The sequence below is a fragment of the Kryptolebias marmoratus genome, linkage group LG3 (assembly GCF_001649575.2).
Source record: "Kryptolebias marmoratus isolate JLee-2015 linkage group LG3, ASM164957v2, whole genome shotgun sequence".
NCBI classification, from domain to species: Eukaryota; Metazoa; Chordata; class Actinopteri; order Cyprinodontiformes; family Rivulidae; genus Kryptolebias; species Kryptolebias marmoratus.
Genome location: NC_051432.1, coordinates 29,845,503 through 29,858,695, shown reverse-complemented (window position 1 = coordinate 29,858,695; position 13,193 = coordinate 29,845,503). Strand labels below are relative to the sequence as shown.

At 47.7% G+C, this 13,193-nt stretch overlaps 2 protein-coding genes across 3 annotated transcripts in view; both read right to left on the bottom strand.

Moving 5' to 3' along the window:
* Positions 1–6: 6 nt before the first annotated feature.
* Positions 7–5,166, bottom strand: LOC108228344 (ras-related protein ORAB-1). Its single transcript, XM_017403889.3, has 6 exons — positions 5,014–5,166; positions 2,350–2,422; positions 1,930–2,025; positions 1,757–1,852; positions 807–938; positions 7–213 (listed from the first exon to the last, which is right to left on the bottom strand). The coding sequence occupies exons 1-6, from the start codon at positions 5,025–5,027 to the stop codon at positions 16–18; spliced, it is 609 nt and encodes a 202-aa protein (XP_017259378.1). The 5' UTR covers positions 5,028–5,166; the 3' UTR covers positions 7–15.
* Positions 5,167–7,097: 1,931 nt separating this feature from the next.
* spred2a (sprouty related EVH1 domain containing 2a) overlaps positions 7,098–13,193 on the bottom strand; it is a 10,205-nt gene continuing 4,109 nt past the window's right edge. For both annotated transcript variants that reach the window (XM_037974773.1, XM_017403888.3), the window contains 5 exons: positions 11,874–12,048; positions 11,430–11,598; positions 10,224–10,288; positions 9,635–9,790; positions 7,098–8,957 (listed from right to left, as the gene is read on the bottom strand). In XM_037974773.1, coding sequence (XP_037830701.1) covers positions 8,265–8,957; positions 9,635–9,790; positions 10,224–10,288; positions 11,430–11,598; positions 11,874–12,048 — 1,258 coding nt within the window. In that variant the 3' untranslated portion in view covers positions 7,098–8,264. The remainder of the gene's footprint in view (positions 8,958–9,634; positions 9,791–10,223; positions 10,289–11,429; positions 11,599–11,873; positions 12,049–13,193) is intronic.

Here is a 13,193-nt window from a genome sequence, read left to right as displayed (position 1 = left end):
GGCTGGTCTCAGCCCTCAGCAGCAGCCTCCAGGTGAAGTGTTGACCGGTTTGCTCTGGATCTTGACGTTGGACTTCTCAGAGGCGCCGGCCGTGGCTCCGGGGCCCATCCTCTTCTTGATCTCAGCCGCCATCGTCATGAAGGCCTGCTCCACGTTGGTGGCGCTCTTCGCGCTCGTCTCCAGGAACGGGATCCCCAGGTTGTCTGCGAACTCCTGCAGGAAGGACGAGACGAGCAGAAACCGTTATCAGTGAATGTCTTACCTGCTGCAGATAGCTCACTGAAGCAGCTCAGGTTGGAGTAATCGTTGAATCTGACTCTGCTTCGCTTCACTTCCTTATTAATAAACAATAAATTCCATGGAAATAACCGGGAAACCGGGAGCTGTGTTCAGACTAGCCACGAACCCATCAGTCCTGTCAGAAATAAACCGAGGCTCAAAGAGCTATCTGCAGCAGGTAAGATATTTATATGTTTATATGGCTAAACTTTCCCTTTAAGGCAGAAACAAAAATCAGTTTTACAGTTTTAGCTGTCAGTTAAATCCATGGGACCTTCAGGCTCTGCAGCCCAGGGACTCTGGGACTCCAGGACCCGGACCCTGAAGACTCCCGGACTCGGACCCTGAAGACTCCCAGACTCCAGGACCCGGACCCTGAAGACTCCCGGACTCCAGGACCCGGACCCTGAAGACTCCCAGACTCCAGGACCCGGACCCTGAAGACTCCCAGGACTCCAGGACCCGGACCCTGAAGACTCCCGGACTCCAGGGACTCTGGGACATATTTAGACCCTGGGTCCTGGTACCTTGGCCGTGGTGTAGTCCACCACCTTCTTGGTGGTCAGGTCACACTTGTTTCCTACGAGCAGCTTGTTGACGTTCTCGCTGGCGTAACGGTCGATCTCCTGCAGCCACTGCTTCACGTTGTTGAAGGACTCCTGAGGATGAAGGCAAACAGGAAGTTAGTCTGAAAGCAGCTTCTCTCTGGTTTCAGAGCGTGGGGGTAAAGGTGGGAGTCTCAGATGTAAGCTCGGGATGTTTACCCTAAACACTGAAGCAGAAATACTCATTTTACAGAAATTAATATATTTTATGTCTAACAAAGAGTTTGTCAAAAACCCAGCTAACCTGAGGGTTAGCATGAATGCTAACTTGTGATTAGCATGATTATCGATAAAATGTTTCAGAGTGATCACTAAAGACGGCCATGGTTGAATAAAACAGCAGCTACGGCAACTCTACTGGGACAAACAGCGCCGATGAACAGAATGCATTTTGAATCATCCGTGTCTGCGATGAAGGCCTCTAACCCCCACCTGACTCTGAGCAGAAGAATAGAAATTCAGATTGTTCTGTTTGACCCTGAAGGCGACATGAAGAGGTATTACTGTTAAAATGAGCGCCGCAGTCAGCCCTCAGACTGTGTGTTGAGGATGACTCAACTACTACCACAACAGACTTTAGCTCAATATCTGTGAGACTGACTGAGCCAGAAACATTCCTCTGTTTGCTAAGGACAATTAGTTGTGGCGGCCATCTTGAATTGTGACTCTTCAGGTGTCAGAAGTCATTCCGACAGGACTGACGACGGGTTTGTTTCTGCAGCGATCAAACAGAACCGCCAGCCAATGGGAGGCTGGGAACGAGGCCAGCAGGTAAACACTACCTACTGTGTTCACAGACAGGACATTCTACGGCCCCGCCCCTTTCGTGGTGATGGGTGATAAACAGAACAGAGAGGTCAAAGGTCACTGACCTGATCTGTCACATCATAAACCACTATGATGCCGTGGGCGCCTCTGTAGTAACTGGATGTGATGGTCCGGAACCTCTCCTGACCGGCCGTGTCCCACTGAGGACACACAACACAACCAATCACCTCACGAACCACAAAAACCCCGCCCCCAGACGACGGCCTCGCCCACTCACAATCTGCAGTTTGATGGTCTTCCCGTCCAGCTCGATGGTTCTGATCTTGAAGTCCACGCCGATGGTGCTGATGTAGCTCTCTGTGTACGTGTCGTCCTGAGGTGAAACACACAGACAGGTGAGAGACACACCTGCAGCCAATCAGCTGTCAGATCTCTGACCCTAAAGGTCCCGTCCTCTGCAGGAACCAAGAACCTAGTTCTCCCTCAGGGCTGAGAAATGAGATCATTTCTTCCTTCCTGGCTGGGAGCCAGATAACTACTGTGTGATTGGTCAGAAGTTTGAAGTGGGCGGGGTTAATGCAGGAGTTCTGCACTTGTGTTTCTGAAAGAGTCGGAACAAACCGTTCTTGTTCTCTGCTCCTTCAGCAGAAGGTTCTGGGTTCCTGCAGAGTCCAGAAGGAGGTTCAGTCAGACTTACTGCGAACCGAAGGAGGAGGCAGGACTTTCCCACGCCGGAGTCTCCGATCAGCAGCAGCTTGAATAAGTAATCACTGAGAGGAAACAACAGGATTAATATTTAATAATGAGTCTGTGGAAATAATTCAGTTGATCAACAACCTGAGATCCTGTTAGAGAACCATAGCTGCAGCTGATTGGTTGGATCCTTAATTAATCTAATTAAGAACAAAAACTCAGGCAGCAGAGAATCAATTATTCTAATAAAAACATCAGTGATTCCTAAAGAAAACAAAACTCCATCACCGTTAAAACCTCGTTAAAGGAGGCAAATCGACACCCTAAATCTGCTCTTTAATAATTTATCTTCACGGTTTTTATCTTCTGTCACAGTTCAGGTGGAATTACATCATTAGCAGCAGTTTTTAATCCTCTCAGGACCCCCTCTTGGTGTTCCCCGACCTGCAGTGGGGTCCCGAGCCCAACTTTGAGAACCTCAATGCTTCACATCAATTATTTCTGCTTAATTCTGTTTTCTGCTAATATTACTGATTCTTTTTGTTTTTTTACATAAAATCTTGTTAAACTCTTCACAAAGTGTCTCAAATTGTTATTAAAGTTAGTTTTTATATTGATGTGGAATCAAAAGGTTTCATTTCTGAACGTTATTAAATACATTGAAGCTGAATATCTTTGTTTACAGAATTCACTATTAAATCATTTTAAAACAAACTCAGAATATCGGTGAGGCTGGTTGCCATGACAACAGCTGCCCAGCATCAGCCTGGACCCGGGACATGGACAGAACCTGAACGCATCAGCCTCCGACCCTGACCTGAAGTCACAGCTCAGCCCATCCCAAAGATGGTGTTTCAACATGAGCACTCCACAGAGCGGTGAGTCCTTCCTGACAGGTGTGTGTGTTTAGGAGAAATGGTCCTGAGGAGGTAACACACACACACACACACACACACACACACACACTCTCTAAAGGATCTGAGCTCGTCTCCTTTAGTGACAAACAGGACGTTCTGGTTTCAAAGACAAACACCTGAGACCAGACAGGTGAGTCCGTTAATCCAGGAGAGGCACACCTGAGACCAGGAGACACAGAAAAACCACCGGCCGACCCAACGCTCAAAAATACAATTCTATTTCAGGGTCAGTGAATGTCCCATGGCTGAGGCTAAGTTAGCAGCAGTTAACCTCTGTGTGGACAAGTTTCTGTCCACACAGAGGACACACAGCGTGACAGATACCTGAACACGCTGTGTGTCCTCTGTGTGGACAGATACCTGAACACACAGCTGGACTGCAGCATTCCTGAGGGAGTCTCCAAAATGTCTCAAATCATTTGTGGGGGTTCTCAGTTTCCTCCCATTAGTCTCAGAAACTCACAGTTTTGTTGCTTCAGCTTTGAACATGTGAGACAAAACTTGTCTCAGTCGGGATTGTCTCAGGACAGTCGGGATTGTCTCAGGACAGTCGGGATTGTCTCAGGACAGTCGGGATTGTCTCAGGACAGTCGGGATTGTCTCAGGTCCTTCCTCTCAGGGTGACCCAGCTCCTAATAAACACTTTTCTCGGACAGACGGTTGGAATAATGGGAATCTGCTGTGGTCCTGATCAGGAAAAGTACCCAGAATTCCATCTGTCCTGGACTTGTTTACTTCCTGTTTGACAAAGAACCATGACGGCATCATTCAGATCTTTACCTCCAACAAAAGGAGCAAAGACTTTGTGAGTCTCCAGAGACGGAGAATAAACATGAATTCAGAGTTTTGTTTTTGTAATTTAACTTTGAACACAGCTGCAGTTTAAATGTTTGAGGTAATGAGCTACGATCAGATCCTGTCTGATAATCTGAAGGAAATTACTTTTAATTTTCAGTGACAGACACGGATCAGTTTGAGTGAACAGATAAACTGCTAAATTAATCAGAAATGATAATTATATATAGATTTATAATCTGTTAAAGTTCTTTGGAACAAACTGAAATCAGAGCATCGAAAAAAATGCAGGAAGTGATAAAAATTGAGGACTGGTTTATAAACTTTATCTGTGTTTATTTCATGGTTTATTTACCAAACTGCAAATATTGAACATTTTATGTCCCTCTGATGTAAAACTTTACTCTAAAACTACAGTTTGTGTTTTTATGAACGAATCTCAAACTTCCTCAGATTAACTCAGATTAATCAGATTATTGATCAGTTCTTCATCATTTCCAAACCCACTTCCTGTTTGCGGGGATCTGTCTCGGCCCGGTTCGGTTCGATCAGAGTTCATATCCGCAGATGCTGCCCGTCAGCCGAACCGAGCCCGAGTTTTAGGGAGGCAGAGTAACTATCTGCTGTAACGGAATAACGACGCCTCAGAAAGTAACGACGCCGTCAGAAACTGTTAGCCTGTTAGCTAGCAGCGCTAACATCCCGAACAAACGCGGATAATTTCTGGATCTTCTCGGAGTTTTATTGGATCAGAACCAGCTGACGGGAGGGAGAAGGTCCGAACCAACCCGGCTGTCAGTAAAAAGTCCGGGAAGCTGTCAGCTCTCCGGCTGAACGCCGAGGAGAAAGCCGCTGACGCGCCGCTCCGCCCGGATAGCTCCGCCGTAGCTTCCCGGACCGAACCGGACCGCCGAACCGGACCTGACACCGCCAGTCCCGCCCGAACCCACACTTACTATTCCGGATTCATGGTGGGCTCCTGGGTGGAAGGTGTGGTCGCTGCTGGGTGGATGTTTGCCGGGCCTCGGAGTCACGAACAGGCGGCTTTTTTCCGTCAACCTCTAAAGTGGCAGAACAGGGTAATCAAATATGGCCGTCTGACTACAAGCTACCCGGAAATTCCAGGCGCGGGGAATCATGGGTACTGTAGTTTTACGGTAATGGGCGTCAGCTGAGTACTCAGACCTGCTTTAGATGGGTTCAGAAGAACCAGAACCTCCTCAAATCTGTTTTCATCTCCTGAATCACGTTTTCTCCTGTGTACAGAGATTAAACAAGATGTGAGCGTAAGACAAGAAAATTAAGACACACCGGAGGGTAAATACTGAATAAATAAAAATAATTTGTAAAGGTATCTGTCCCACAGCAGAACTGAGTTCTGTTGGGTTCCTTTCAAACCACCATTTTAACCATGTTAGCATTGCTAACGCTAACGATCATAAAATACCTGCTGCAGGTGGGAACAGGTGTTGTACAGATAAAAGTACCCCTCCTCAAACAAACAGCTAGAAAGACATTTTCAGATTAATTTCAGATATTCCCTAACAGGTAAGACTTACGTGGGACAATAAATAATAATAATCTCAGAAAAATAAAGGGTAAGGGCCCCATGCTGTGCTTCACCCCGGCCCCCAAAATAACTAAATCCACCTCTGGATTTTAGACTAAAAACATGTTTCCATAAAAGCCAGGAGGTCCTGTCAATTTAACACAAATATAATGATCTATGTTTAATTATCAGAAACTTTTACAACAACCGTAGAGTTAACTTTAAAACTTCATTAAAAGACGTCCACACAGCTAATAGTTTTTTTCAGATAATGATTTTGTCATTATGTTTATTTGGCTCTTTTACATGAATCATCATAAAAACAATAAAAAAATAGAACTGAAAAATGTACATCATTGACCTGATACAGAAACATATACAGTAAATATTCATATATTCCAGTTTTACTTTAGTAAAAATGTAAAATATGTATAAAAAGATTAACTAATGAATTGCACCTTTGTTTTTATTATTCTCTTAAATAAAGTGGAGGACAGGATGAAGAGGAGGCTTCAGGCACTTCCATTTTACAGACCAGGACGAAGACACAACATTTAATTCACCTCCCTCAGAAACTCTGGTTCTGGTGCTTTACTGTCGGAACAAAACCAGATTCTGCTGCTCTCTTTAAATCCCAGATAACTGGACCTGACCCAGATGGGTCTGACCCAGATGGATCTGACCCGGTTGGACCTGACCGGTTGGACCTGGCCCGGTTGGACCTGACCCGGTTGAGTCCGACCCGGTTGGGTATATTTTGGGTCTCTTACAGGCTGATTGTTTCACATCTCTGTTGGTTTTTGGCAGCTTCTGAAACTAAAGTTTCTCTAAATGATGAAACATTCAAACCTGAAGAGAAAAACTAACAGAATGTAAACATGTTGGCATCTCACACAAACATCAAAGTTTAAACATTTAACATTAAATGAGAGCAGCTCAGCTTGATTTAATAAAGATAAGATTTAGTTTGAGACTTTTAGCTGTTGAACAGATCTGAGCGTCGTTAACCTGAGCTGCCAACGAGCATGTTCACCAAACAAGAGCTGAAAACAAAACTAAATGTGGTGAGAACAGGGAACAGGTGGAGGAGAACCTGGAGAGGTGTAGGGATGAAGACAGACTACCTGTGTGTGAATGAGAGGGAGGCAGGTGGAACAGTGAGGCTACAAGGTCAAAGGTCACAGAGGTGCAGGACTTCATCTGTCCAGGAGGACAGGGAGTGAGGTAAAGAGGTGAAGAAGAGAGTCCAGGCAGGATGGAGTGGATGGAGAAAAGTTTCAGGAGTGATCTGTGACAAAAGGGTGGCAGCAAAGGTCAAAGGTCAAAGGAAAGGTTTCCAGACAGTGGTGAGAGCAGCCATGTTGTCTGGTTTGGAGACAGAACAGGAAGTGTCAGAGCTGAAGATGTTGAGGTTCTCCTTGGGAGGGACGAGGATGGACAGGATCAGGANATGAGGTCCTCAGAGGTCCAGCACAGGTTGAAGGACTGGGAGACAAAGTTAGAGACGGTTTAGACATGTCCAGAGGAGGGACAGAAGGATGTTAGAGACAAAGAGGACAGATATGGATGCAGTTAGAGAGGACATGGAGGGAGTTGGACTGTGGAGACCCCTGAAGAGGGAAACAGCTGAGGGCTTAGCATTAGCAGGTCAGGATAGCTACATGCTAACAAGTATGCTAACAGGTGCCAGGCTAGTTGCTAAGCTAGGCTAACAAACCGCGCAGCCTGACTGCATCAGATGTGATTATTTTTCCTTTTTTATCTGTTCAGGTTGAAACATTTGTGATCATTTGGAGAAACACAAACTAAACACAACAACAGTCACACTGACCTGAAAACACACACATTCAGCCTCAGAACACACCTAGAAAAATATACCTAAAGTGTTAGGGTTAGGGTTAGGGTTATAGGTCAGTTATAGGTTTATCAGATTTTATATATATTGGAGCTGTCAGTCTATTACTTTTATTGTAATTAATCATAGTTTGATTTTTGTCTTTATCCAAATGAAAGTGATTGGAGTTTAGCCTTTACCTCAGTGAGCTGCGACTGTTGGAGAGTAATTAAAACACACAGGGTGGGGTTTGAGCCAACACAGTACACTTTAACTTTACTGCCTGATTTTGTAATTCAGAGCGGACCCCCACCCCTCCGACCTGTCAGCTGGAGGTTCTGTTCTGACGGGCTCCAGAGTCCAGTTCTATCAGAGTCAATCAGGAACCCTACCACTCAGGGACAACGGGAATTATCTGTTAAACTTTGTCAGCTCTAATATATCTATACTGTATATACAGTATATACAAATATTTATACAAACAATATATATGATTTATGCTGAAACTCTTTTGTTGAAGTCTTTTGGTCCTCAGCGTTTAAAAAAACACAAACACAAAGTTCCACTTTCTTCTGGAGATCTTCTGACCTCCTCCCAGGTCTCTGCGGAGTGGGCGGAGCCTGCAACCTCCCCCCAGGTCTTTGCAGAGTGGGCGGAGCCTGCATCGTACCGCAAACCTCTACGGAGTGGGCGGAGCCTGCAACCTCCTCCCAAGTCTCTGCGGAGTGGGCGGAGCCTGCAACCTCCCCCCAGGTCTCTGCGTGGTGGGCGGAGCCTGCATCCTTCCCCCAGGTCTCTGCAGAGTGGGCGGAGCCTGCTACCTCTCAGCCCACAGCCTTGTGTTTCCCACCACAGCAGTGGCACGCCACGCCGCAGCGGTGGCAGGCCCTCAGGGGGGCGTAGCAGCACATGCAGGGCGCCACCAGGGACAGGCCTATCAGTGCCGTCCAGCGCAGGCAGAAGCGCTCGTCGCTGGTGTCGCAGGAGCACGGGTCGGTGTAGTCGCCCTCCGGGTCCGACATGCAGTGGTACAGCAGGCTGTCGGCGCACCACATGAAGCTGATCCGCCGGATGCAGGTCTGGAAGGGGTCCGGCGCCTCCTGGCAGCGCCCTCTCCCGTTGTCCTCCTGGTTGAACATGTCCTGACAGTAAACGCAGCGGGAAGGCTCCGGTTCCTCTGCTCGCCGCTTGCATTTGGGGGGAAGTGCTTGCGGCGGCAGAGTCACCACCGCCCTGTGCCCAACACCCAGCTCCAGGCAGCCGGGTTTGCTGTTGTAGCCGCGCTGCAGGTCGCAGCTCAGTGGGTACGGGTAAGCGTAGTTGTGTTTTGGCAGCTCACTCTTGGTGAAATGCACGCAGGTGTCCGGGTTGTGCGCCTGTGCCAGGTGATCACGAGTTGAGTTGGCGTGGCGGTAGTCCTCGTAGCCGGTGAGCCAGGTTCGCTCGCGGGGGCTGATGTGAACCACTTCCTGCTCCTCCACCGGGAAGCTGACGTGACGAGGAAACATGTGCACCGCCTGTGAGGCCCAGAGGACACACATTAGACACAAAACGTTTCAAAGAACTCATCACAGCTGATGGAACCAAAACCTTTTTCTTTCTGTCTCTTAGATTTAACTGTAACCAGAAAGGATGAAGGATACCAACACAGTTAACATCCATCAACTTCCTGCTTTAAAGTCCAACAGGAAGTCAGGACAGGCCCTTACTCTGAAGAGTTTCTCTGAGCTTTATTGTGAAAGTCCAGGCTCAGTCCTCTTCCTGTTCCTCTGAATCCTCCTGAACATCAAAGCTCTGATTAGAGACGACAGGAAGGATCTGTGGGGGCGGCCATGATGGAAACATAGGAGGAAGAAAAGCATGCTGGGTAATACAGAAGCTGATGAGGAGCTGGTTGCCATGGTGACTCTGTCTCTGAGTGAAAACTATTGCATCAGAACATCTTGACCCGTGAGCAGCAGAAGGTTCTGGTGGTTCTACAGGGTTTATGGAGAGCCTTCACTTTCTGTTTGGAAGTCAGTGAGAGTCTGGGTGTGTGACCTCTGACCTCTGAGTCCTCCAGCAGAGAGACACACTTTGTGAAAGAATACAGAAATACCTAAACTTGGATGGAGAAACTGAAGAAGAAGAGGAAGTTTGTTTGGAAAGTTTAGAGCAGAAATAATCTGCTTCTCAGCTTAAGCTCCGAACTCACCGGGTCCAGGAAGTAGGGTTCTGAGGGCCGGTGGTGCTCATAGAAATGTCCCAGGATGCAGTGGTGTCGGCGGGGTTCACAGAAGTGGGCCGGAGGCGGAACGAGCTGGGGGGGTTCTCTCCTCTGAGACGAGTTGGACGAGCTGTCCGTGGCCGTCTGGAGAACCAAGACAAGATGTGAGCAGAAGGACGGATCTGTTGAAGTCCATCCATCCACATTCAGGGACATTCCTGGACACAAAGCCAAACTGGTGCACACTGTTAGATATGTAAAGAAATAAATGCAAATTTGGATTGAATAGTATCTCATTTAAGTATGAACATATTGTTTTTTACTATAGATCTTTTTGAATAAGCCTGTAGGTTCCTGAAATGTCATCAGGACATTTTATACTGAGACACAGCTCTGGAGACACCAATGGTTCCAGTAAAACCAGGTTTGTCTTTCCCGATCCAGCGTTCTGACCACGAGGAGCCCAGCTGATGAAGTTTCAGGTTTTAAGGTGTGGTTGTGGGGAGTAGTCCCGATCAGTCAGTATCTGACTCGCAGGTGAACATTACAACAAGAGAACAGATTTGAATTTTCTCACCGTGAAGACGTCATCGTCCCCGAGCTCGGCCTCGTTCTGCAGCATCAGGGACGACGTGGTCGAGCCTGGAGGACAGAGAGGACACCTGACCTAAACTTCACAACCCGTTCGGGGGAGGGGATAAAGATGATGAGTAATATTAATACTGAGAATGAGAAAATGTATACATTCATGTTCAACAGTCCCTTTTAGGGTGGGTGTCTCAGGTAAAACCCGTTCTCACAGGGTCGTCTCATGGTCTCATGGAAAGGTGGAACATGGGTTCTCCACAGAGGTGTACCTGAGCCAGGAGCCACCACCTCCGGGCCTGAATGATCATCCCAAATCTATAATTCTCATCCGTTAACTCTCAATTCAATTTATACCTTCATGGATGAAGGAACACCACCTCTAATAACCTGACCTATAGATCCTTCCACCCACTGGTTTCTCCTTTTCAGAGGTCAGGTCACAAGGTATCAGGTCCAGAAGGGAAACTTGGACCTCCCTCTCCTCAGAGACCTTCTCCAGCTCCTTCTGGATGATCCCAAGGTGTCCCCAGGCCAGAGAGGTCATAGAATCCCTCCAGAAAGTTCTGGACTCTTCCTAAAGCCTGAAAACCTCCCAGTGCAGTGCTCGAAGTGGGCGAAAAAAGGTCCAGTTCTATCAAAACAGCTCCGTTAGGAAACAACCGGGCGTGTTTCTGCCAGGTGCTGGTGTAAGAAAAGGTTGTGACAGTAACATTAATTCTTTGAACTGCCTCGTTTTAACAAGACTTAGAATATTAAAGAATCATTGCTCAGCTCTAATCCACACCTAATGTCCAGAGGTAGACGGAGAACTTTGTCTTTTAGCTCAGCTCCTTCTTCACCACAACCAACCGGAGCAACAGCCTCATTACTGCAGACGAGGCCCCGATCCGACTCTTCATGATGCAGGCTGAAGGTCCTCTCAGGAACATCGTCTGGTTCTGCACTCCCTACAAACAAGGCAGGCTCAGTCCTCTGTGGTTCCATGGTGGTGGAAGGAGCTCCCAAAGTCCTGCTCCACCTTCAGAGAAGACCTCCAACACACTAACACATCACACTTACATTGACTCTGGACTTCTGGACCGGTTCCAGTGGTTTCTGCCTGAACTGGACCTTCTTCTTGACTCGGACTTCTCTGGTTAAGGACGGAATGCAGACATGAGACGGAAGTTTAGTTTGGACAGTCTGGTGACGTTACCTTCTGTCAGGTCCTCCAGGGCCTTCCTCACTCCACGGTCGAAGGCTCGAGCGTCCGATGGACTCTGGAAGGTCAAACCACACTTCCTGTTGTCTACCTTCCAGTGGTGGAATGTGGGTGTGGCCTTCGTGTAGACCAGGTCCTTTTTTAAGATGCACTCCAGAATCACCTGATACATAAAAGGACATGTTGGACAGACGCTATCATCAATCACTGCAGAGTGTCCCCCGTCTGTCTCAGTTCCCTCACCTGTCTGTCTCACCTGTCTGTCTCTGATCCCTCACCTGTCTGTCTCGCCTGTCTGTCTCTGATCTCTCACCTGTCTCTCTGATCCCTCACATGTCTGTCTCTGATCGCTCACCTGTCTGTCTCTGATCCCTCACCTGTCTGTCTCTGATCTCTCACCTGTCTGTCTCACCTGTCTGTCTCACCTGGCAGACTCACCTGGCGGTCTCTGAGGCGCTCTCCGTGGATCAGGAAGGTGTTGCGTCCCAGGAGGTTGCTCGGCAACAGTCTGCACACGCCCACTTTGCTCAGGCAGCCGTCCTGCGCCAACCAGCCACCGCTCGACTCGTCTCTGGTCATCACCACGGCTTTGACTCGCACGATGTAGCTGTCACTGCAGCCGAGACAGAAGCAGTTTCATGATGCATTCACTGACCCTCTGAAGTTTTTATTGCTCTGCAGAATAAATTCCTGCTCGGGTCTTCCTGACAGGGTCGACTAACAGAAAGTTTCTGACCCGTGTTCACGCCACCACCTGCATCTGCAGACACTCTGCCACACAGAAAGGCTCAGTTATTTCACAGAAAGAGAGGAACACTGTACGGCTCCTACATGCGTCGATAATCAGAACTTTAATGCTTTCAATCCTGTTTCCTGTTTTTATTCCCAGCAGAACTAACCAGTTTCCTGTTTGTCAGGAATGCAGCAACTTTACAGGTAAATGACTGAAACTCCTGCAGGTCAGAAACCAGAACCAGAACCAAGAGTGTCTCCTGTCCTCCAGCAGACCCCGAGCAACCGGGACCGACCCGTTCACGTTCCTAACAGGTTTTCCTCAGTGACCCTGGTCATGTTCCTGGAACAACAGGCGGAGGAGCAGCTGCTGCCTTCCAGATTATTGATTATCAGTTATTGGAGGCTTTCTCATTCATAACGAAAATCAGAAAAAAAAAACACACCTGAAGGACAGGGGACACTCTTTGGAGGACCCCAGTATTCAGATGTTGGACAGAGAGGACAAATGAAGGAAGCCATCTTTAAACAGAGGAGGTCTCAGATTCCATCTTTCTAAAACCTCCAATGGAGCATTAAGCCTGATCCCTGGTCAGTTTTACTCCAATCTCTGTATGGGTCAGGCTAACAGAGACCCTAATGAGCCTCTGTGGTGAGGAGAGTGAGTTAATCTGCAGATGAAGCTGGAACTCCACCCTCTCTGAAGAACAGAAGTCCAGATGGTTGTTTTTTATACTTTTTTAGATTTTAACATCCAAAGCTCTCAACAACCAAGCTCCAACTGATATTAAAGATCTTATTGCTCCATATTTCCCTAACAGAGCTCTCTGCTCTCAGACTGCAGGTTTCCTTGTGGTTCCTAGAGGTTCTAACAGGAGAACAGGAGGCGGAGCTTCCAGTTCTCAGGCTCCTCCCTGAGGCTGACACCCTGTCTGCTTTAAGACTGTCCACATGTCCTCTCTCTGCTGCTGGAGGACAAACTGTCTACATGTCCTCTCTCTGCTGCTGGAGGACAAACTGTCCACA

Bases quoted from the DNA above. Each gene is read 5' to 3' on its own strand.
- LOC108228344 (XM_017403889.3), bottom strand. The intron at 1,853-1,929 runs GTGAGTGGGCGA...GTGTGTCCTCAG, and splicing joins AGACCATCAAACTGCAGATT to TGGGACACGGCCGGTCAGGA. The intron at 939-1,756 runs GTCAGTGACCTT...CTTCATCCTCAG, and splicing joins TTTATGATGTGACAGATCAG to GAGTCCTTCAACAACGTGAA.